Source organism: Aethalodelphis obliquidens, unplaced genomic scaffold, assembly GCF_003676395.1.
Source record: "Aethalodelphis obliquidens isolate GAN/ISIS:26980383/991018 unplaced genomic scaffold, ASM367639v1 scaffold100, whole genome shotgun sequence".
Lineage (NCBI taxonomy): Eukaryota > Metazoa > Chordata > Mammalia > Artiodactyla > Delphinidae > Aethalodelphis > Aethalodelphis obliquidens.
In genome coordinates, this window is record NW_020838044.1 from 333,038 (window position 1) to 359,479 (window position 26,442).

Genomic DNA, 26,442 nt, shown 5'->3' on the forward strand with positions numbered 1-26,442 from the left:
GTTTGGGGCTTTCTTTTCAGAGGCAGGAATAGGAGAACATTTCTGAATTCTGTGTTCATCTTCTATCGTTACGATATCTTGTATCATAGCTTCTCAGCTGTGCAGTCTTAGAAACATCCCTAATCTCCCTCTTGACCCTAGTCTAAGTGTCATGGTACAGGCTCTGGAGCCAGACTGTCCAACTTGGAACTCCATCTCCGACGCTCGTCAGCTCTGAGCGCTGAGTCAAGCTACAGCCTTTTGAAATGCCTGTTTCTTCATCTGAAAAGTGGAGATAATATGGGATTATACCTCCTGGGGTTACTGCAAGTTAGAGCACATAAAGCATTTAGAACAGTGCGAGGCACATGGGAAGCATGTCAACAATATATTATTTGCAACTACTGAGTATGTCTTACAGGCCACTGTTCATAACTGTTCAGGCAGCAAGCCTGAGCTAAACCAGATCAAAGTTAGGGCTTCTAGTCCTGTGTTTCTGATGAGGTTGGTACATGTTGAACTATGTATGGAATTGTTCTATGGAAAGACTTCAACTCTCGATATAATGCAAGTAGTAACTATTTATTATATTGACATATTTACAAAATATTACAAAGTGAAATACCACTCTAATTCACCATATTACACAGGGCTGCATACAGGCAAGACAAAGTATGGAAAAACATTTACTTCTGTCTTTGGTATTAGAAATCTACACAAATTCGCAGCATTAAAGTTTCCAATATGAAGTATTAAACATAGACAAAGATGTAATTGGCAACGTCATGAAAAGGACTCTACTATCCTCTACTGGGAAACCCCCAGGTCCATGAAATGCAACAAGAAAGAGAGGGAGTCTATCGGCTAAAACAACAATAAAAGAAACAGCACAAGTTACAATACTGTACACAGGAGTGTTTATGAAGCTGCCCTCTCCATAACATTTGGCAGACAGTAACAGACAAAACATTCCCCAGACACAGTGTTGCACATAAGACTTTATGGGAAAGAATCCACTCCAAGATACACCTTGAGGGTATAACTTTACTGTACAGAACATCTTATAAAACTCAATTTCATGATCATTTACACATATACAAAAACTTAACTGGTTTTTGCAAATAATAACTTTTCTAAAACACAATCACAGTTTACATAATTCTGAGGTAAAGGTCCTGAATCTATTCTATTTAAGAAGTCCTAGCCCACGAGGGTCTCTAAAGGGAGATGTGTCCAATGAACATCAAGTTCTGGCCCTCAAGTGGGTTGGGGAGAAGGCCAGCCACGCCCACCTCATTTTAGAGATGGTCCAAAATTTCAGAACTAAATGTTCCTACTTTGGCTCTATTAAGTTAATGCTTATAATGTTTTCTGCAAACACTCTCCGAGTCTTGTCAGAACATGACTTCCGCTATGGAGAAAATATTTCATCAGGAAAGGGCCAAGTTAGTGTCTTAACTTGACTGTCTTGACTGGGCACTCTGTACATCCCAGGAAAAATGTACTTAGACTCCTCACATAAAGGGTGAAGACTTGGTCAAATAAGTGCACTGCAGACTGATCTTCCCACTGGTTAATACACACCCAGAAATGGCCTCAGATGGGAAGAGCCTCAGTGAGAGCTGGGATTCCCCAGTGAATAAGACCAGAAAAGCCTAGTGACCCTCCTTCTGTCCCTGAAATGCATAAAGGACCTTGCTGTGCTTTCCTTCAAAAATCCTCGACAAGGTTGTTTGTGCTACTGTAAATCCTCTAGGAAAATGTGGGAATCAGCAATATATCGCAGGTCTTTTTTCTGTGGGGGGGGGAGAGGGGGCTGGGGGGGAGGTGTCAGGGGAGAAAAAGGCATATGTTAATAGATGTTGCTTCTCTAAAATGACTTACTATAAATCATAGCCCTTGGTCTGTTTCTGTAAACAATGCCACCTTAATTCAGATTATTTGTGACTACCTAAAACATACCCAACCAAGATTATCTCATAAGTGAAGTACTACATTTCCAAAATAACCCTATGAAATCATGAAGGTTGTGAAGATTTAATATGAAGATACTCTTTTAGGTACTCTTCTGTATGTCTTCTTTTTATGAAAAAGTTTGCAAATCTCATCAGGACACCAAATGAATAATGGACCCCCCCTCCTATATAATATCACTTATGAAGCAAACCTGAGCATTTGTCTCTTATATTTTAACATGAGTAACATCGGGGGGTAAAAGTGTTTGCCAGGCAATGAGTCACCTTGTGAAGCAATTTAAGACAAGTAATGCTGGATCTTTCCAATAAGCTGCCCCAGTGGCAGAACTCCCATTTTTCTTCATGCTGGGAAAGGCAAAATTAAACTTCTGCTTCTATGTACCATCAAAAATTCTGGTGAATGGCACGTGAGAAGAAAGTAACGATGTGTTAAGCATTTACTAATGGCTGGCTGGCATTCATGGCGTCTGACTGGACGAAGGAAAAAGAAACATGAACCAATGTGTTTGCAGGAGGAAGAAAAGCTTTTGGCTTTGCCCTGGTCCCTGACGATGACAGGCGGGCAGGCTGTTTCTTGCACAGCTCTAGGCGAGCCATTAATCTGTCCGTACCAGCATCTTTAGAAACCCCAGCATTAAGACTTAGGAGGGGAAAAAGAGGGAGGATGTTGAATAGCCAGAAAGGCAGCTTTTTAAACACTTCAGTGAATTCATAATGCTGTGCAGGCTTCTGTGTATCCCTTCTCTGAAATTCCTGGTGCGGGGCGCAACGCTGGATTGGAATTTATTCATCTTCTTCCACATACGTGGATGGAAACCAGCCCACCTAAAAGGGAAAAGCAACCAACACAGCACCGTGACTCTGCATCTGGCACTTCAAAGGACTCTACAGAGCATTTCATTTTCATAACACCCCGAATTAATCTGGCCTTTTATGCCCACTGCAGGTGAAGAGGATCGGTTTAAACTGCTCCTAAAAGCCCAACAGAGTGAGTGACAGAAAGGGTGGAATACAATACCCTTAAACGGTGTTCTAACCTGCTAGCACACAAATATGTAAATTAAGGGACTCTACTAGCTAATGCTTCCTATTTCTGCTGTAGAACAAGATATAAAGACAGAGGTCCTGTGCCCCACTCTTTAAAATTTAGATCATCAGCTCTTATAGATATTTTGTACTCCACATAAAGTTTATGCTCTAGACTTAAAAAGAGGCTTAGAGACTCAAAAGAACTGATATGCTCAACCCTTTTCCCAACAGAAAGCCATCAAACTTGCCCAAATAAACTTTATCGATGCCGCTATCATATTCACTCAACACGTTTTTCTTGAGTGCCTATTTTCAGGAAGGAGCACCACCGTGCGGAGCCAGGGCTCTGGTGGGGGTGAAGCCGGCCACACGGTGTAGGGTTCCCCCCACCACAATGGGCGCCGGTGGCTGCCCAGCCCCCTTCATTCATGTGACGAGCACATTGAGAGGGACAGCTCACCCTGCCATTTACTTCTCCTCTCCACCAGCCATTCGCACTCATCTTCGTGTAAATCTTCACCACATCTCCTTTCAACAAGGACAATTCTCGCATATCTCTTGCACAGAAGTCATACCGAGCGATGGCGATGCCCAGCACCTTTGGACTTAACACTGTAAAGAAAGGATGGGGCGTCAGAATTGATGTGCAGTTTACCAACCATAAGCCCCTAATCAGATGGATGTCATAGATGCTGTCAAAATGCGCGGCCGTGATTTTGTCACAGACTAGTGATGATGGCAGAGGGGCTTGAAAGCAGCAGAACTGCTGTTTCAATTCAGTCAGGTGTAGTCAAGTTCATTTCACAAAGTTTAAAAAACTTGTTCTGTTTTCACATTCTTCATAGGAACTTCGAAACAGGGACTAGTTTTTGTAGTTTAGAAAAAACAAAGACTAATATCTAAGTTACTACCTAAGGAGATAGAATCTCAAATAACTAGCATAAATTTCCTATTGATGGCATAGTGATCCATTTTTAACTTGAACCTCTATGGTCAAAGCTTCACATTTTTATCTTGTAAACTTTTCAACTTAAGGCTCAAAGCAACCAACTTTTTTTGCTCTGAAAGTCTCTTGTTGAATCCATGTCATCACTTCTATCCTCCCCCCTCCCCACGAACAGCCTTTGTTTTCAGTTAAAACTATTTAGGGACAGTTACTCTTTTATATATAATTGTACTCGTGAAGAAGCTTAAATCATGTTTCACAGAATAAACAGATTAACACCATCCATTTATCTTGTTTCAAACAAGTACTGCCTTATAGAAAACCTTTACTGAAATACTTAATCAAAAAGAAGATTCAGGGCATCTGCCTCCTATATTCAGTTTTTTGTTTTTTTTTAAATGGTAGGAGAGGAGCTAACTTCCTCCCTGCCCTCACCTGCCTGTCCTGAAAGGAAAATTCTGTTCCAGCTGTACATTTGTTTGCCTCTAGTGTTTCATGACACATTTTATATTAACATCTCTACCTGTTGCTCCTTGGGGTTATAAAGTGTTTTCAATCATACGTTCAGTGATTCTGAGAATCACTCACTTGAGATTGGTGGGACTTTATCAACCTTAAATGGTAGAGAAACTGAAGTATGAGAAAAAAAACACGGGAAATGCCACACATCCATATTTTTAACGGTTCCCAGTGCCTAGGCAGCTGCAGTTATGGCCTGTTACCCTGGAAGAGCCTGCCCACTTGGAGACTGGGATCTCTGGCCTATTTTTCAGGGCTCTGCAATGACAGAAATTTTTTTTTAGTCTCCAGGTGTCCGTCATAAGATAAACGAATAGCAATGCTGTAAATTTCAGAACTGTAAAGGAGCAAAAATAGGTCATTTTATTTTACTGTTCAGACACAAACCACTTTAATAGTTTTCTTACTGAAAACCATCCCATTACTGGGGCACTACTCTTAGAGTCGTGCACATAAAAACATCCCAGTGATGGAAAAACCCATCCTCAACTTAACTGTGTGACCTTGTACAGGTCTCTAAACCCTTCTGGGCCACATTCTCTTCACCTATAAAATGAAAGGTCTATACTAGATGACTTGTAAGGGCCTTCTGGTACTAAATTATTCCATTGGGACTTAGAGGTTAATTTTTAAAAATCTGTAAGAAAACATACTTTATCCAGCCATCATGTACTCCCCTATGTGTCACATAAACAGCCCTTACATTCTCTGGCTAATGACAGAAATCAAGACCAGAATGCCCTGCACAAACTGATGGGCACAGTCATCCTTTAAAGCAATTTGGACCGAATTGTACTCTTATATTTGGAGATAAAGTTGGGATTTTGGTCCTATTTATTTTCCTAATGGAAATACATGAACACTGGCTTTTCTCAACTCAAATTTCTGATCCTCAGGAAAACTAGTTTTATGGAGTGCTTCATTCCCCCTTTATACTTTCGGCTCTCAACTCTTTCCAGCTGATGAAAGAGAAAATGTCTTGCTGAAATACATAACATGAGCACACACACAAAACCAGAGGAGTGGTATGTCAAGACAGACGATGACTTGATGACAGAAAAGGAAAGTGCATGGTGGGAATGGGACTCGAGGGGCTGTTTGTGAGGAGATGTTTCTACATGAGAAGCCATACACAGAAGTCAAAATATTTCATTTGCAAACAAAAGCAAGTTGAAAAGACATATAAAAGCAGTAAAGCAGTACCTGACCAGAAAGGAGTGGAAGAAGGGGGAACAAAGCTGTAGTCTGGAGGAGTTACAAAAGAAAACCCACAGAACAAAGAAGGGGCTTAGAGAAGGAAAGAAAAAGAGAGAAGCAAAGACCATTTAGGTGTTGGCAAAACATATTTCGACACAGCTATTTCGTTGTCTATAACCTTAAGAAAATTGTCATATCAAAGTTGAAATATCAAGCTTTGCTTTCACCCACTTGTCTCCTATCACCATTTCTAAATGAAGAACAAGCCAGATTATTACATTTTGACTGACATTAGTTCTGCAATTCAGAGCGATCTGTCCCCTTATAGGTGAACACAGCATACCCACTCTATCCAAGGACGGCCTTCTCCTCTTGATGTGGTGCACAATTCCCACTTTGTCACATCAGTGGAGAGGGGGATCCTGTAAATTCTTAACGTAAAATATGCTTCACATCAAAACTGATACAAGAAGTAAGAGCCTATAGGGTGGTGTCAATGAAACATGCAGCGCCCGTTGAAAATTCAAGAAAATCACTCAGACGATTTGTTAGGAACCACACACACCCTCCAAACCAGCATGCACATGCTAGGTTACTTCCAAAAATAAAATGTAAACCACTTTGAATTATATCTGGAAAAGAAAGTAAATCTATCCCCAACTTGTAGGAATGTACAGAAAATTTCTATGCATTTGGATGCTCAAAAACGTCTCACGTTTTAATAATCAGAGCTAAAATGATCAAATGGTTTGGAAGTGTTAGATGCCAGGCTCAATGTTTTATATTCATTTAATTATCACAGCAACGCAAAGGGGAAGGTACCCATGCTATTTCTTCTTCAGATTTGAGAACAACCTAGATTCAAACCTAGGCAGTGTGACTCCAGAGCCGAGGCTCTTCACTGCTACCCCGCTCTGCATCTATCCCTCTGCTTCAGGTACCACCTTAGGCGGTTTTAAAACTCTCCCTGCTGATACCATGGTGCCATTGCAATGGAGAAGGAAGGTGTGGTTGTAAACTTTCTCCCAATATTTATCCCTCCCTTAACCCATGTAATAGGTTATTTCGTTGGGCTATGTTTGCCCAGAAGGGATACTAAGTTCTTGCTACTGGGATATATACAGAAGTATCATAAGGCAACTTCTGGTACCTTTCCTGGGAAGGCAGCTGGCACACACCTTCACCCTTCTCTTTGATTCTTTATTCTATGCTGCTGTCTGGAATGTGAAAGCTACCATTCTGCTTCTTGAGGAGGCTGCCCTCACCTTAAGGATGAGCTTCAAGGAAACTGAGTTACTGAAAATTTTATGGCAGAGATACTCCTGTCAAGAAGGGGCCCTAGAGATACTAAGAACGTCAGTAGCTCATTAACGGGATACTTAGATTCCAACCAAGTAAACTGGGGAAAGGAATTGGAAGGAAGGGTTCAGACGTTCTTTGGTTCATATATACATTGGTGCATTCAATGACACTTTTCTCATAAATGGCTTCGCATACTTACTTTTAGCCTGCCCTGAAGTATATCCTTGTTAATAATCAAGGTTCTTTTCTAATCCATTGCATGTTCCAAGTTACACTTTTTTATTTTTAAAATGCAGCAGTACATGCTATTACAGCTAATTTTACAATCTGCGCAATTCACTTATTGCCATGCAGTGTAACTGGTTTGTTTTGTGTTCCTCGAGATCATATTATACCCACTGTTAGAGAGAGGAGAGGATGTCATCTTTAATTTAAGGAAGAAAAGGCACCCTAACGCTACTTTCGGCAGAAAATCTAGTGCCAAGATTCCTACCCCACGTTTGTGAGAACTTAAATGAGAACTCCTCATTCTCTCCATTACTTCTTTGTAATGAGGGGCATTTTCTCCCCAAACTGCTTTCTCAAGTGTCCATCCCCGATTCTATCTCTGGGACTATTTATCCATGGAGTAATAAGAGCAGACAGTATTTCCCCAAAATTTCTAATGAATTCAAGAGTCTGAAATATAACAAAAGATAAGTTAACTCTAGAAGGAAGAAATAAGAAATCAGTGAAAACACTATTAAATGCTATTTAAATCTCAAAAATAGGTTATCTAATCTATCTACCTTTCTCTCATCTTAAAATATCTAACATTCCTGAATATGGATAATGCCTCACTAGAGGACTTGAATCTGTTCCAAATACATAACATCGCTGTGCTACCCCTCTCTCCTAACCCTAAAAGCCCTGCAAACATTTGCATTCACGTCAAGTACCTATAATTTGAACCATCTTAAATCTTATCTAAACATTATCATCTTTACTAAATGGTAGCTCTTCCCACCGTGGTTAGGCCTCCGCTCCTCTGCTGGCTTCACTCTAATTTTTTCCCCAATGAATGGAACAGATTCTTGGATATGCCTTGGGGCTCCTCCCCTGAATTCCAGTCTGTGATTTCACACATTTTCATCACCCTGCCATGACGTACAGTCATGATCTCTGATTTAACTTGTCTGAAACCAAACTCATCATCTTCCTCCCTGTAACCTAGCTCAACCTCCCACAATTGTGTTATTTTTCCAACTACTCCCACGTTCTCTTTGCAAACCATCTTTGCAAGGTCAGTATGCCTCTTTAGCTCTTTCTGTCCACTCTCCTCTTCCTCTGAGATATAAAGTTGTTCCTTCACTAAATTCTCAGTTCCACCATCCCAACTCAGGGACTTACACCATTTCTAAACTAAGACAACTGCCTCCTAATAGGTCTTCTTACTTTCAGCTTTCTTTCCATTCTATTCTAAATGCCGCCTCTCAGCTACTCACCATAAACAGACTCATCATTCCTTTTCCTAAATTATAAAATCCTAACTCTTGACTTCAATTCCATAGCAATTCGTAGTCTGGCTATATCCTGCCTTTCTCACCAAGTCTTCCATCATTTACCCACACAAATTCTTTTCATCCCAGCTTCCTAACTGCCCCCCACCCCCCAAACACCATCCCCACCCTCATTCTGGCACGCTGTTCCTTCACCTTGCTTCTGCGAACCTTAACCTCCTTGTCTCCGAAGCTCAGCTCAGGCCCTTCCCTGACCAATCCAGATAACACTCGTCCCCTTTTCTGTCCTCTGCAGCCATCTGTTAGGCACTTACATCATGGCGCTCCCCGGCCCTGCTGTTTAATTACTGCATGTGCTCCTGTGTTCTATCTCAATGAATCGTTGATTCTGGAGAGTAGGGACTGGCTCTCACGCTGCTTCTGCATCCCCACGGGATCAGGCCCAGGACTAAGCAACTGAAGCTGCTAAGTGGATGAGGATCTCGGTAGGCTATTTAATTCTGCAAGCTCCTTATTTCTCCTCCTCCTGTTTGTTGAGCTCATCTTTTGCTCACTTAACTGCTCAAAGACTTCCAACAAAAGCCAGCACAACGTAAAGGGAAGAACGTGAAATATGTTCAGGTTTTATTCCCCAGGATCCCTGAGAGCCATAATCTATCCATGATATTCCTACAATAACTATAATATTTCTGAATGTCTCATGGCATTAACCATACTGTACACCTGAGGAACCTTCTCAGGAGAAACTGATTAACCTTTTGCTGCTGTCACCCAGTATGTAGCTCTCAGCCAGACACTTTAAAGCTTGGTAAGATGCCTTCTACTTCTCTACCCATCGTAGCGTGACTTATTGTTGCCGCTCTTTCTGTACATAAATTTTCAATGTGTTTGGGTCCTTAATTCTCGTAAGCTGGCAAAACAGCATTTGAATGTCTGGCACCTATGCAGACGAGTATAAAATAATGTGTTTCCCTAGGAAAGTATGGATTTAAATCTAGATGTAAGCAATGTCAGAATAAGGTATTTGATAAAAATATTTTGCAGAATGGTTTAACCTGCAAAACATATTTCTGTCCATACTGAGAATACATCCACCTATTTCTACACACACGTACAGATACGTGTTTTCTTCATCAGACTCCTCCGACTATACCGAGATGACGCTAATATAAGAATTATTGGTATGTGCAGATCCTGGAATGGAATAGAAACAGCTGAGTAACAGTGACGTTCAGATGGGAATGTTGAGGGATTATCATTTCCTATCCCTTTCACTTCCTGGCCTAATAGTCACTTCACCACCTAATATTATAGGAAGCCTGCTGCTAGTACATTACATTATTCTGGGAAGCTTCTTGAGAGAAAGAACTTTTATTCATATCTGTATCCACTGAGATAATAGTAAATCTACGTTGAGACCTTTTTCATTGAAGTAATCATTTGCAAACTGCATGCTTAGTTAAGGGCCTAACTTTCGTCCTTCCTCAAATACTTCCAATTCCTTATTAGCACAGACAAAGGAAAACCTTGCTCAGAGAGACCATCACACTTAGGTGGGGGTCTCTGGTTATTTTCACATGATACCTGGCACTCAAATGGGCTAATGTTCATGGAACATTAGCAAATAAGTGGCTCATAGTTTAGTGACTTAAAAGGTCTCGTTAGGAGTTATTAAAATATTAACTCAAATATTAAGTCAAATATTAACTTTTCCAAGTTAAATGAAACTTGAAGTACTAAAATTCTCTAATTGAAACAGAAGCTATTAGCATAGCCATAATAAACTGACTGGTACATCATAAGTGAATATTATCCAGTTCTGAGACTTGACTGAGAGGACAGAGCCACAGAAGCATGTCAATTAAAAGAGGAACACAATGTTCACAGAATAATAAATTACTAGTGAATTGGTATCTGATACCTATACTTTTGTTAAGGTTAACTAAGCATTGTTTTAAAGTATTATGCTCTGCTTTGATTAGGCTATTCATGTTCACAAGCAAATGAAAATCCACTCAAATTTCAATAACATTTGAAATTTGTACACAGCAGAGACCAAGCTCAATCAACACTAGTCCTTAAGGTACTGGTGACCAAATCAAAGTATTTTTGAACTACCACTTAATTATCCATTATATGTATAAGTGAATATGATACTAAGCATTTGCTAATTATTCTCTGGGATAGACATTACCTAATGCTCAGCCTTAAGATGTAACAACCACATGTGTTTACACTCATTTATGTTAAAAAAAAATAAATAAATAAAAATATCAGGCGGTTGTACCAATGACACCATCATCAATACAGCGTATCCCCAGCAATTTGAACAGTGCCAACCCTGCGGCTGTATTGATGAGTTTGGGGCCCAGCAGTGGCCTAGAGATTTTCCTGAAGGACTACGTTCCCATGTGGGACACTTTGAGGGATCCAGGAGGTTCCTTTTACCAAGATTGTATACAGATGGCCTAACAGCAGAGAACATGCTGAGAATTTAATGAATGTTTAAATTTGTGACCCTGAACCTGGTTTTATTTTAGAACGTAGCCATGTCTTCTTCTTAGACTCCCAGAAACATTCATAGACATAGTATCAAATATGTGCTCCCCATCTCCCTCAAATACATCGTATTTATAGTATATTTTATATATTGTCACTGAAAAAGTAGGAATGATTCAGATTGGTTTCATTTAATTGAATGCTGACATCTGGTAAATGGACAAATCTCTTTTAACCTAAAATTCAAAGATATGACAAGGAAAACTTAGAATTATTGTGAAAAGAAACAGCTACTTTATATTCAGTACTGCACAGTCTAAATACATAAAGCCATTAACAACCAAAAATATGAGTATAAGGCCTTATTGTTATGGAAAATTAGATCATTTGACATTTCAAGGGATTTTGGATTATTTCTAGGCATCTAGTTTATCAAGATGTGACCCTGATCCTAAATCCTTACTCTTTAATGATAATTGGCAGACATCTATTAAATAACTACTAATGTGCCAAGGACTGTGCTAAGGTGCTATTGGAGATTAAACAGATAAGACAGAGCATCGACTCTAAAGGAGCTTACAAATTAGTAAAGAGACAGACACAGAGATGATACAGAGATATGGAAATTACCCATCTTGGATAGAGTGCTATGACTAGACTTTAGGCTCCATTTGAGCCTTTCCCTACAAAAATCTCCAATCTTCCGGTTGCTCAGGCCAAAAGCCTTACAGTCACAGCCTTGGGTCTTCTCTTGCTATTCTGTCTTACGTCTGATGTGTCTGCATGTCCTGTTCGGTTACATATTATAAAGGTGACCCATCTGGCTACATGTTGTTCCAGGCTGCTACCATCTCTCACCTGGATTGCTGCATGAGCCTCCTAAGTGGTCTTCCTGTTTTTACACAGACTCTAGAACAATCCTATTAAAGTCAGACCATGTCTCTCCTCTGTTCAAATCCTTCCAATGGCTTCCCATGTCTTCTGGAACGAAAGCTAAAGTCCTATAAAGCCTCACAGAGGCTGGCCTCCCTTGCCCCTCTGATTCCATCTCTGCTGCTCTGGCCACATTGCACATGTCATACATGCTCCTTACTTTGCACTGGCTGTTCTGCTCGCACTTCCTTGAATCTTTACTCAAGTGTTACCTTCACAACGAGGCCTACCCTGATGCCCCATAAAAGAGTCACGGACGCATAGCACTTGTGCCATGTGGTGCAGAGAGAAAGCAGGGTTTATGGGGGAGGGAGTGATATACAAGCAAAGAAGTAGGTAGAGGGTACTCAATCCCCTAATTTCCCACTGTCCTACTGCTTAAGTTGGGCACGGATGGTCTGTACACGCCATGGTCAAAGTTCCAGTAGCCTGCTCTTCAGATGGACGGGGTATTTATGTGAGTTTATGATAGCAGAAGCTCCCTGTTTGCTATGGACCGGATATTTGTGTCCCCCTCCAGACCCCAAAATTCATATGTTGAAACCTAATGCCTCATGCCATGGTATTAGGAAGTTGGCTTTTGGGATGTGCTTAGGTCATGAGAATGAAGCCTGCATGAATGGGATTAGTGCTCCTAAAAAGGCAATCCCGCAGAGCTTCCTCGCCCCTTTCCACCATGTGAGGACACGGGTGCCTTCTATAAACCAGAAAGCAGGCTCTTACCAGATACCAAATCTGCCAGCACCTTGACCTTGGACTTCCCAGCCTCCAGAACTGTGAGCTATAAATTTCTGTGGTTTGGAAGACACTTGGTCTATGGTGTTTTGTTATAGCAGCCCAAACAGACTAAGACACTGGTCATACAAATGACCTTGTTAGAAAGGGGAGCTTCAGAAGCCAATGGCTAGTATTAGCCTGTTCTACTGTTGAGAACTGAAAACTGCTGAACCGGCTCTCTATAAAGCTACCAAAAGGAGGAAAAATGAATCTCTACTTTTGCTCCTCATCATCTGACCACCCCAGTTAAAATCATAAACCATCCCCAGCACTCCTGAGTAGCATTACATTGTTAGATTATCTTTTCCAGAGCACTCACCAACTTCTAATATACTATATAATTTATTTTTAATCTATTATTTGCCTTCCCCATTATCATGTGAGTTCCACAAAGGTGGAGACTTCTTTTTCCACTGCTGCGTATCCCCAGCAATTTGAACAGTGCCAACCCTGCGGTAGGCTCTCAATAAAGGTCTGTTGAATGAATGAATGTGGGGACCTGTGGGGTTATTGGTGGGAATGTAATAACTAAAGATGAGATGAGGAGAGAAGTTCTTGGAGAACTGCCCTATGAGGAAGAAGAATAAAGAAAAAGAGGGAAAATTAACAGGGGAAGATGGAGCTTTGAATAGAAAGACTGAGCTTTGAATAGGAAAAGATCTGAACGAGCAAGTCAGATATCTTGAAGTGTTTATGCTCAATTCTGACAAATTTGAGTGTATTCAGAGCAGAGTGGCCAGGATGGTGACAGACTTGGCAACCACGTGTATGACAACGGACGGATAAATCTGAGTAGCTTATTGAAAAAGAAAGAAATACAGTGGGGAAGGGAAAAAAGCACATCAGATGAAAGGTAATCACTGTAGAGTGTGTATGTAGTCTATTTAACTTTGAGTAATTCTGAAGAGATGAGCTAATGATAGTAAATAGCTCCAATAAGTCAAGTTTCTGGATCAACATAAGCATTTAAAAAATTCTGTTCAAAAAATAAATTGGGGGGCTTCCCTGGTGGCACAGTGGTTAAGAATCTGCCTGCCAGGGGCTTCCCTGGTGGCACAGTGGTTGGGAGTCTGCCTGCCGATTCAGGGGACACGGGTTCGGACCCTGGTCTGGGAGGATACCACATGCTGCGGAGCCACTAGGCCCGTACACCACCCCTGCTGGGCCTGAGCTCTGGAGCCCGTGGGCCGCGGGTACTGAGCCCACGTGCCACAACTGCTGGGGCCTGCGTACCTGGAGCCCGTGCTCTGCAGCAGGAGACGCCACGACAATGAGAGGCCCGCACACAGCAACGAGGATCCAGCATAGCCCAAAATAAATAAATTTATTTAAAAAAAAAAAAGAATCCGCCTGCCAATGCAGGGGACACAGGTTCGAGCCCTGGTCCTGGAAGATCCCACATGCTGCGGAGCAACTAAGCTCGTGCACCACAACTACTGAGCCTGTGCTCTAGAGCCTGTGAGCCACAACTACTGAAGCCCACACGCCTAGAGCCCATGCTCCGCAGCAAGAGAAGCCCTTGCACCACAATGAAGAGTGGCCCCTGCTCGCTGCAACTAGAGAAAGCCCGTGTGCAGCAATGAAGACCCAACACAGCCAAAAATAAATAAGTAAATAAATTTATAAAATAAATAAGTTGGGTGATTTGTATGGCCGTAGACATAAAGTCACCTGAGTGTCAAGTAAAGCCAGAGGATGACCTCTCAGCAATGTCACAAAAAAATACTTGCTAAAAAAGCCTCTACCAGGGTTGACATTGCTGCTAAGTCTGAAGTGCCTCAATACCAGAGTCCCCCTGCATTCCTGTCCGTTGTTCAGCTGTTAAGCTAAACTGTATGTAACACCCAAGGGATATGTGCAGTAGAGTGTTCAGTGCAAGTAGATGCTCAAAAATGTTGAATGCATAAAGCAGTGAATGAAGGGAAACCCTGGCCAAGTCGGACCGGCTCCCTTATGCAGATCTGGAATTCAGTAGGGGAATTATATATCAGTGGTATATATGAGGAAAAAAAGAGCTCTCAGCATTGTTCCTCAAAGCTAGGAGACTGATCCAAATTTTAGTAAGAAAAAAAGGAATTCCTCTCAATTTATGTTTGTTTTACAGGGAAGAGAGACTAGAAAAACCAAAGCCTTGGATCAGGGCTGCCACCTGAGGACACTATAGTCAATTAGGGAACATTACACATATTGAGACCAGTTTTTAATTTAGAAAATAAGGTTTATAGAAAGAACAGTATACAAAATGAGACATATTAAAACATAAGGACTGCTCTTTGAGTTTTGAAACATGAAAAAGGACAGCTTTGAGTGAGGTTACTTGAATCTGTAGAATTTCGATCTGCAAGCTATCGATTTCTGAAGGGACCCTGGGTACTGGCTACTAATTCTTAAAGCCATCAGGTTCAGGATAAAAATCCCTCACAGTAGCTACTGAAGCTCCTGAAGCAAGTAAGTAAAAAAGGGAAGCCCAGAATGACCTAATAATGAACATGTTCGGCTGTAGGTGATTAGTTGCCCAAGAACAGTAAGTTCTGTGGACATGATAGACATCCTGAGAAAAAGAGTCTAAAAATGACAGCAACGTGTTAGAACCACCTTAGCCCATAGAAAAGCACGCACAGAGCACTTCCCATGTGCCAGACATTGTTCTAAGTACATCACATACACTCACTCTCTCATGGCTCATAATACAAACATTACACATTATGAGACAGTGCTGCAGGATGAAATAAACTAGGGAAACTCATCACTTTCCTATATCATACAAGCAGCACTTCTGGTACATCTGTTTAACAAACGAAACCTTTCATGATGCTTCTCACAGGACTGGTGATTCATGAAACACTCAGTTGGAGACATTAATATAAGTGAAAGGGGTTTGAAAAATATAGTGTTCTTTTAATCATTAAATTATTGAATATCAGACAGAATTACTAGGTTCTTATTCTATATCAAGTATTTTATATAGTGTTTCAAACAATCGGTCATGTAGACCTTTTTGGGAAACTTTCATTGGCTAGAAGTGCTCTCTCTCAGGAAGACAGTGCATTTCACTGCAGGAAAGTTACAAGCCATTGAAAACACTTCATTGTATTAAGGTAACGTTTCCCTTGTAACTCCCCATCCGTTGACTACCCATCTGCCCTAATAGTGCAAAGTCCCCTTATAACTCCAACAACAAAAAAATAAGGATGGAAAAATTTGGAGAAAAATTTAAAATTAGTATGATGAGATTATAGTGAGTTGAATGGTGCCTCACCTCCCCAAAGACATGTCCGCCTAGAACCTGTGAATGTGATCTTATTTGGGCAATGGGTCTTTGCCGATGTAAGTTAAGGACCTCAAGATGAAATCATCCTGTATTATGATGAGCTCTAAATGAAATAAGTGTTTTTATAAAAGAAGAGAAAGGGAGATGACACACAGAGGAGGAGGTTATATGAAGACAAGGCAGAGATTGGAATGGTGTGTCTGTAAGCCAAGGGACAGCAAAATTTGCCAGCAGCCATCCAGAAACTAGAAGAGAGGCATGGTAATGGATTCCCCCTCAAAGCCTCCAGCAGGAGCCAACCCTGCCAACACTTTGATTTCAGACTTCTGGCCTCCAGAACTTAAGAGTAAATTTCTGTTGTTTTAATCCCCTTCATTTATGGTAATTTTTAAGGCAGTTCTAGGAAGCTACAGTGAGATTAAAACAGATATTTAAATTACCAGGATAAAATTAGATTAAATCAAACTCAAATGCCAAATGACCAAGGAAAAAGATGACAAAAGACTGAGGATAAAATTAGGAGATCAGAATAAGAGTAGATGAATATAGATATGTTGAATTACAAGGGCAAGAAGGTAAAAAATAAGTGGATGTTTGAGGAGTGTGTATGAAGGAGATAATAAATATTATCCACTATTACACTGTGATAAAACTAATAAATAATGGTTAAGGCACTATCAGATGTTTCAAGAATTATCAGGAATAAGCAAGTTGTATAATGTTACAGTGAGTTAAATAAATATGAACGATACAAATTCTCCAAGTTTCTAAAACACTGGCTAAAATGAAGCTTAAGCACCTTGTCAGATGGCTAATAGAATAACGGGACTACCTGCGTGAAAGGAACAAGACCACACTAGGGAAAAGCAGCCTGGGCCCTGGCTCTGGCTTTTACTTTTTCCTGTAAGGTCATTCGCACGGTCCCAAAGACCCAGGAAGCCTTTGACAATTTTTGAAGAATTGCTATAATATTTGTCACCACCTCAAAGGATCATGCTGTTCTATATTTTGTTTTCAAGCCCACCCATCTCTCCATGCTTTTTCAAATAACAACTACACATAGTGCTTTTAATACCTGCTATGTCTCCTACAGACCTTAGGCTCTGACTTCACTCATTTAGCCCTTTCTGAACACGTGTTTCATGAAAGGCACTGTGCAAAGTGCAATTTGAGAATGGGAAGCTCAGGAGTCTGGTTCCTAAGGCTTCAGGGAGCAATAGACCAGAAGAAATCATTAAAACTATATAAAAATAATGCTATATTTTATGGAAGCTGAAACGAAGTGTGAGCAATTCATAAAACTCTATCTTCAACTCCAACCACTCTTCTTAGTGTCAAATGCCTACTGAACCACTGAGTGTGCACAGGCACTGAAAGTCTGTGCACAACTGAATGTATTACCTTCTCCTCTATACATGTTATGTCTCTTTTGCTTCTTGATCAGTCCAATGGTTTCACCGTTTGCCAGTCACCCAAGGCAAATAATTGTGTATCATACATGTACCACTTCTACCTCAATTCCTTTATCCAATCAATTCAACTTCCAGATTATACCAAAATCTGCCCACTGTCCTGCTCCACTGTCTCTATTCAGTTTTTGTCCAAACCTCCATCATCCCTCCCTTGGACATCTGCAGTAGTTTCCTCACTCATCTCTTTGGTCCATGCCTCCCTTCAAGCCACTCTCACGGAGTAGGCAGTGATCTTTCAAAACAGCGTAAATCAGTTCATATCATTTCTGCTTCTAAAGCTTCAGTACATTCCCAACGTATATATTAGAATCCACTCACTATGCTTTAAACATTTCAACCCCCTTCTAATTCCTTAAACGTGTGAAGTTATTTCCTGTTAAATGTCCTTCACACAAGCTGCTTCTTCACTGTGATGTTTCCCTACCGCCACTAACCCACACCTTGCCAATCCACCTAGATCCTTTAAGTTTCGTCTAGATGCCACTTCTTCAAAATGTCCTTCCCTGACCCTACAGGTTAAATAGGCCCTCTTGTTGTACACTTTCACTTTGCTTCTGCTTCACAAGACTTATCAAAATTTGTGATTATTTATGAAGTTATTTGTTTTATGTTTGTTCCTATCCATCTTATTCACTGTTAAATTTAGCATCCAGAACAGGACTCGGCACATAGTAAGTGTTGAATAAATAACTGTTGAATAAAACAATGAAGGAATGAGCAAGTAAATACAGTGAGGTTACGGGTAAGGAAGAGATGGTTCAAATACGTCCTACTCCGTACTCTACACACCCTAAAATCAGTGCACCAAGCTGCCCCTGCTCCTGGAACAGGTGAAAGAGGAGAATGCTGCCATTTTCTCCCAATTCTGTTAGTTCTCAGGTAAACGGATCATCTCGAAATTTTAAAACTTTTACTTCTGAAATAATTCAGACTTAAATGTAGCAAGAATAGTACAAAGAATTCTTATATATTTTTTCACTCAAACTCCTCAAGTGTTAATATTTTACCATGTTTATCATCTCTATATTTTCCTGAACTATTTTAGAATATGTTGCAGACAATGCCCTTTATCTCTAAATATTTCAGTGTGTCTTTCCTAAAAACAAAGGCATTTTCTTCTCTTATATAATCACAGTACAATTATCAAAAACAAAAATTATTTAATCTAGAAACTTATTCAAAATGTGTTAATTGTTCCCTGTGTGTCCTTTATAGCAAAAAGCAAAAAAAAAAAAAAAAAAATTCTGGTCCAGGATTCAACCTAGGATCACATGTTGCATGTAGCTGTCATGTTTCTTTGGTCTCCTTCTCTTCAATTTGAAACAATTCTGCAGTCTTTCATGACATTGACATTTTTGAAGAGCATAGGCCAATTATTTTGTAGAATGTCATTGAGTTTGGGTTTCTCTGATATTTCCTCATGATTAGATTCAAATTGTGCACCCTGGGGGGCAGGAATACCACAAAAGTGGTGTTACATACTTCTCAGAGCATCACATTAGGAGGTGCATGATATCTAGTTGTCCCATTACTGGTGATGTTAACTTTGATCACTTTTAGGTGTTTCTATTTTCCCTCTTTAGTAATTAATAAGGTCTTGTGACATTTTTTTTAAACATGAGCCACCTCTGTGGTCCAACTAATTCTCCATTTACTTGGGAAAATGCTTAAGGTCTATTAATAGGTAATGAAACAGCTAATTGTGCAACTTTTCCAGGTGTAACGGTCTATTACCATTCTACCTTACCTCCTTCTCTCATGCATACAAAGAAAGAAACCTAGCATGCTATTTTTTAAAGAACATAATAAAATATCTAATCTCATTCCTTATTCATCAGGTGAGAAAGCTGAGGCCCGAATAGGCTAAGTGACTTGCCTGGGGTCAGACAGCTACTCAGTAGCAGACCTGAAAATAATTAAGCGCTCACTGTACAGAAAGAAAGGCAAAAGTCAGTTCAGTGCCCTTCAAATACACAGGCCCTAGGAGTACACCCGCAGCAGTCTAAGGCACGTTTCCTGCGACCGTTTTTGGAAAGTAATGGGATTCTTACACAGATCCACAGAACCACGGAGCCACTGCAGTTTCTAGGGAAGCACAACGGCTCACTGTTGTGCCTGACTGCTCTTTGTTCTCTTCCTTCCTCTCGTCATCTCTCTTGAAACACTCAAGTCATTGTGGAGGCAAAAAGTCTCACAGCCCTAGGAAAGAGCCTTGCTTACAACGGGCTCCTCACCTACAAATGCTACACGCTCCTTGCCCAATACTCTGGATGTCTGTTTAATTCTAATTAGTGTCTTTATATATGTTTTTTGTTTTGTCTTGTTTTGTTTTGTGGTACGCGGGCCTCTCCCTGTTGTGGCCTCCCCCGTTGCGGAGCACAGGCTCCGGACGCGCAGGCTCAGCGGCCATGGCTCACGGGCCCAGCCGCTCCGCGGCATGTGGGATCTTCCCGGACCGGGGCACGAACCCGTGTCCCCTGCATCGGCAGGTGGACTCTCAACCACTGCGCCACCAGGGAAGCCCTATATATGTTATTTTGCAATTGCATGAGGTAGGCCTGTCATAATCTTACCATATTTTACAAACTTGAGAAGAGTTTTTAATTCTCCCAAGAACATCCAAACCTAGACTAATACAGAAGCAAGCAGCCTCTTCTGCGATGCCCTGGGACTTTCTTTTCCAAGGTGACTATGTAGCATGTAGGAGAAAAATAATAATAAATCGCAGGTTTCAGGAGTTAGAACTCCAATCTCAACCTCCACCCAGAACACAGCGTGGTCCTAGGCTTTGGCTTGCCTGCTCTGCTTCCTCCATTACTTAGAAGCAATGAAGATGCCATGCCCTGTCCTGTATCCCAAGGTACTACTTCTTCATAAAAGTTATTCTGAGATGGTATTCAGCAGCACGCCCAAAGCTGTGAACCAGAGGTAAGGACTCTAAAGACATCCTGCACAATCTTTCTATACAGAATATGTAGAGTTTCCTCTTTACCACTTCCTGAGAGACACGTGTGTAAAAATTGAAGCAGTGTTTTAATTAAGGGTTAACCTTTAATCAGGACTTGGTATAAAATAAGCAAGGGGTATTTTAAAAAATCATAAAAGCAAAGATGTAAATTGCTATGAGTTAAAACTAGTAATTCAACAATTAGAAATACAGGAAAATGTTTGCTGTGTTAGAGAAGTGACTAGTAGTAGTAGGAAAGCAACAGCTGTGGTAGAAGTGGTAGAATCAGCAGCAGCTGACTTTTATGGCGTGTTTACCATGTTACCAGCACTCTGCTAAATGCCTTAACGTATAGCACCTCATTCAATGCTCAAAATCATCATAGTGTCCTCATTTCATACGAAACGTCAGCAACAAGTAAATAAAACACTGGGATAATATACACTTGATCTAAGATTATAATCCTGCTGAATAATCTTGGAGTGTAGACCATCAGGAAATTATTGCTGACTGACATACCAGCACATGCCCTCACTTCTTTCTGGTCACTTTAGGAGTGAGATCTTCCCTGATCATCCTATATAAAAATATCAAACTCCTAACCCAGACTTGCCAGAGCTGCCTCATTAAAATATAAGCTCCATAAGGATAGGGACTCTGCTGAATCCCAATACCTAGAACAGCGCGTTTTCTGCGTTAGGTAATTATTATATGCTGAAGGAACGAATAACTGAATGTAGCTTGCATGGACGCTCAAAATCATGTTATTGGTCATGCTTTGAAAAAGAAAAAGAGCCTGTAATGCCATCCCTAGTGGCTAAACAAGTTTGAGCACTGAATACTTGGTCAAACACTAGAAAAAATTTTAGCTAGGAGACTTCATTCGTAGTTGACCAATATTCTCTGAGCACCCGCATGTGCCAAGCACAGGAGTGCCTGAGAGTGACCACACAGTGAAAGAGAGGGTTAAGAACCTTCCACTGACTGCGATACCGGCTCTCCCTGACTGCCAGTCCCTCTCACCCGGACTTTCTAAAACTAAGCAAACAACTCAGACAGGATTTTTAGTGTAACTGACCTCCTGGGCAACTTTATCTCCTGCTACTGGGAAGGCAAAGTAAAAGAATTGAAAGTTATACTTTTCGTGTAGGGAAAAATGTCATAACCCTGGTAGGCTTTTAAGAAGTTTGTAGAAAAAATTGTTTCTTAAGGGGAAGTTCCATTTCTTTTTCTAGAAGATGTTGGGGGTACGAGTTTATTAATTAATTAATTAATTTTTGCTGTGTTGCGCCTTCGTTTCTGTGAGAGGGCTTTCTCTAGTTGTGGCAAGAGGGGGCCGCTCTTCCTCGCGGTGCACGGGCCTCTCAATATCGCGGCCTCTCTTGTTGCGGAGCACAGGCTCCAGAAGCACAGGCTCAGTAGTTGTGGCTCATGGGCCTAGTTGCTCCGCGGCACGTGGAATCCTCCCAGACCAGGGCTCAAACCTGCGTTCCCCCACATTAGCAGGCAGATTCTCAACCGCTGCGCCACCAGGGAAGCCTGGGGAAGTTCCATTTTTGAGTGAGTAAAACTTATGGCCTATATGAGCATCTAAGATAACTGGGTAAGAGTGAGCTAAAAACTGAAAGATAAATTTTAATGTGTTTACAGTTTCAACAAAAAGTGTGCTCTGACTACTTTCATTGCACAATCTTGTTCACTTATCACTGATCCTTGTGAAGAGAACATCTATTAAGTTATTCAAATTGAAAAAAAAATGTCAGTTGATGTGACAAATTACTTGTATATTTACTTTATGGAAATGTTATGAAATTTTACTGGTGGTGTTAGTGCCCTGAGCGTTGCTTCCCTTTCAGTTTCTGCTTTTAGGGAAAAAAAGTTATATTACATGATGCAAATTCTTTTTATTTCAAATACCTCTAGATATTCCTATTTTGCTTAGGCTAAACCTTCTGAGGGTAATAAAATTGTATTCCTTTCTCTTCTAAAAAAGTTTTATGAAATTAAAATAAGAGGATGAAATCACACTTTATTCATAGCATTTTTTCATCATAGTGTTCTCTACATGCTATATCTATTAACAGGAAGATTATATGACATTAAACGGTGACGAGAAAAACGTTTTTGAGTTGAACTCACACTCAAACTATAACATGCTTTCTGTTTGTGTGCTAATCTTTTGTGGCACAGTGCTCATTCTGAAAAGAAGTGGCTAATGTTTACTTTTAAATATTGGCATCAGAGGAAACATGCTTTTAGCTATTTCAAAGTTCCGAAAGTAATCATTGAAATAGAATCTATAAGAAGACTTGCAGTGCAAGGTTAGATGGGAGAACTGTGCACCAGCCTTGCTTCAATACTGTTAATCAAACAGGATTATGACCATAAACATGTATCAGTTAAAAAGCGTTTGGCTAATATAAAAGTCAGTGAAAAGTACAAAACTTACATATTAACATACCCTATATTTCTGATGGATTTAACACACACATGATTTTTAATTTGGCATGAAGAACTAAATCTAGGCATGTTCATAAACCTGTTGGTCCATCTGATTCTGCTTTGCTCCAGAAAAATTCCTTGTTAAACACATCAGCATATTAATTGGTTCTATTCCAAAATCTGGAATGAAGATGTTTAATGTTATCATGCCTTCGATCCTTAAGTGACAGCAAATTGTATTCTAAATTACAATACTCACAGCTGTTGCCTGCTCTGTTACCCCTCTGTCCAGATGAATGTTCTGGCTCCTTGTATGGAAACTGCAGAGTTGTATCCAAGGTTCTGAATCCTTCTTTAAGAGAGTGATGCTTGTAGTACTCCACAAGTTCCTTTAGGAAAAAAGAATCAAACACATGAATTCCTTGACACATGATTATATACAATAGAGGGATGATCAATTTAATGCTAAATTTTCCATAAGCCTATCTTAGTGTGAGTAAATGATCATCTCTCCCTGCAGCCTGGAGGTGCATGACACCTAACTAGTAATTGCCCTTGCTACCCAGGCCATTTATAATGTGAGTTACCCCCTCTTGCTGCCCAACATCCTGTAGTCTTCAGTCAGTTGTAGTAAGTAAAGAGAAGCCATACTAAACCTCAGTTTCAGAGCAGTAATTATTGTTCTTATTTATGAAATAACTCCCTTTATTTTTGTTTAGAACGGCAACAGCTGTTTTATGAATATATAGCAATTTCTAGCTTCCTGCATTTTCTTTCAACATAAGCAGAAAAACAAACTCAATCCTAAATGTACTCTTCCATGGTAAGCCAAAGTTGTTAAGCTACAAATGCTACTTACTTGACATTGTTTCTGGCTTATGAGGAAGTGTTAGTGCCCTTCTTATAGCTGTCATCTGGTACTTAATGTCATCTGGTACAATAATGTAGTTCTTTCCAATTTTCTCTTATACCTAATTTGCCCCAATGCATCCAAGCCTAATATAATAACCACCCACCATCTTTCATACTAAAATTTCAGGAAATTTCTTTCGAGATGTTGGTTTCATAGGTTCTGCACAAATCTGAATCCCTCTACTTTAAACAGAAATTGAAAAATGATTAATTCATAATGGAAAAATGCATACTATCATTAGATGAGTACTATAGACGTTTCTTAGAAAAACCTGAAATGAAAATAAAAGCATAATCACTTTTAATCTAATTATTCAGTGCTTCTACTACAGCACTATTGTTTAAAACAAACAGTATAAAAGCAACTCATTTCTTTAAAAAACCACACTGTCGTCGATTCAGTATCTCCATTCAATGGGTATGTTCAAAGTTCCCAAAACAAATCAGTCGGGCCAAAAATCACCCAAAAGAAGAGAAAGAGGATCATCAATGATTTATTTATTATTTTTTACCAAACTCGGATGAGTTGTGGAATGCATCGTGTGGGGAGTTCCAGGGGGTCACAGAGATTTTGAAGATAAGGTTCCTAGGTGTCCTCACCCTTGACGGAAAGTGAAGGATTATGGGAGTTCAAAGGCAAGAAAGAGAGCTTCCTTTTCTGAGTCCAGTGGGGAGGATGAGGGAAGAGTTCATGATGGAGGTAGCTTGGCTTAAATTGAAGAACAGGTAAAATTTCAAAAGCCAGGAAGGAGGGAAGGATTATTTTAAGTAGAGCAGTCAGGCTGGGAACAGACACAAACATAACAAAGACCACGTTCATAAACTAAAAGGAGCCTGGTTTGGCTAAAGTACTGGATAAGGCAAATGGAGATTCTTTACCTTTCACATCTGGGGATAATAAACCATTTCACAGGCTATAGCAAAGAATGTATAAAGTGCCTGGTATGTGTGAATAATCATGAGAGTTACCATGATCCCATGTGCCAGGCCTTTTATATAGTTTCTTACAATCTTCAAACAAGAAACAAGAGATGGGCCTTTTCGCCCTGATGCTCAAGGCTCAGTGAGATTAATCAGCTTTGGGCAAGTCTGTATAATTGGTGTCTGGCTCCAAAGTTTGTGCTCTGAACTACATCATATTATTAACAAATAGTACCTGGCAAATGTAAATATGCAAAAAGTGAAGCAAAGGGAAGGAGCATTTTCTAAGTATCTATGGTATACCAGGAATTTGTTCTCTTAGACCCAAGATGCTATGGTTTGACACTTAAAAATATTTTCTTCCATCCTTTCTTCCTTGCTTGGGCCCAGATTATGGGTGCCCTTGATGAAGCAAAGGAATGTGGAACCTGACCAACTTAAAAAAAAAAAAAAGTTAAAATATCAGAAGATTATATCCTCAAAATGACTTCACTGATCAGAATGTGGCATTTATATTATGGTGATTTTAGCATGGCTCGCAAAGGCAATGTCTGGAATTAAATTCTACTTAGAGACCAATATTATCATTTAATTTCTTTAAATGCAAAATTTTGTAAGGTCTCTGGAAGAACGGTACACTTTATTATCATTTGCATCAGCGACACTATATATATATATATATATATATATATATATATAACAGTTCTCTTAGTCTTCTCATTTAAACTGAATGAAATGTGTTCTTTTCTTTAGCAAAAATGTGAAAATCAACCTGAGAGTAATTATAAGCCAATAACTTTGAACTTCAGTGTAATTTTGTTATAAGTAATATGAATTTTATGCATGATATCATGAATTAGTATGAATTAAGGTTTATGTGAAGTTGGCTAGAAACTACAGAATTATCATTACTGAAAAGGACTTGGTCATCATTTAATACCTACCCACCTCCAAATTTTATGGAAGAAAAAAATGACTTTTCCAAGGCCTAGGGTCATGTGGCTTGGTAAGCTGTAAAACACTTTTTTATCACTTCACTGAGCATGGAAGATATTTTAGTTCCATTTTTACAGTCTTATGAGGGTAAATCTCCCTACATCTTTCTAACTGGGTAGAATTAAATAGTGCCATGGTGGATCTCTTCCAACTTATGCCTTTCAGTATTTTAGTCTAATCCACTTCTGCTTTAGCAATCATTGACCTTCAAGTACTACAAGTAAAGAAGAAGACTCTAAACAAAAGAAATTGCTAAGCTTTCCTTATCTCACACTGACACAGTGGTGTCAACAATTCAGGTCTCTCTGAAAAATAATGAGTGAGAGCCAGTCATTCCAATTACCAAGGAAACAGGCAGTGGAGCTGATTTATAAACAGCATTTGGACAGGGACTGTCTGGCATACATGAAAATTAGAACAAAATTAATGTCTTGTAATCTGGATACAGAAATTCATTTAGAATTTGGATTTACTGACTAAGAAAAACAAAGATTTTGATTAACCGAGCCATTGAAACCAGAGGGAAAAGGTTAGGTCATAACCACCTGAGGCCAATCTTCTTTTCGAGAAACTGGCTAATTTAAAACAAATTCTGGATTTCGTTTTCATTTTACATCCTTTCCAAATTAAATTTAATTCCAGGCCCTAATGAGTGTCATTAGGTAGATGAATATAACTTTACCAGCCATGATGGGAAGATACTGAACTAAAGAAAATGCATAGACTGTTACGTACTTATAATGGGAACTGTGTTATTTGACACCAACACGATAAAATGTAACCTCCTTGAGGTTGCATGATGCAGGTTCAGAGAAGCCCCTACGT

At 39.9% G+C, this 26,442-nt stretch overlaps 1 protein-coding gene across 4 annotated transcripts in view; it reads right to left on the minus strand.

Annotated features, from left to right (window-relative positions):
- Positions 1–542: 542 nt before the first annotated feature.
- Positions 543–26,442, minus strand: part of VAV3 (vav guanine nucleotide exchange factor 3) — a 396,308-nt gene continuing 370,408 nt past the window's right edge. For all 4 annotated transcript variants that reach the window (XM_027096221.1, XM_027096220.1, XM_027096219.1 and 1 more), the window contains 3 exons: positions 23,048–23,177; positions 3,445–3,596; positions 543–2,780 (listed from right to left, as the gene is read on the minus strand). In XM_027096221.1, coding sequence (XP_026952022.1) covers positions 2,739–2,780; positions 3,445–3,596; positions 23,048–23,177 — 324 coding nt within the window. In that variant the 3' untranslated portion in view covers positions 543–2,738. The remainder of the gene's footprint in view (positions 2,781–3,444; positions 3,597–23,047; positions 23,178–26,442) is intronic.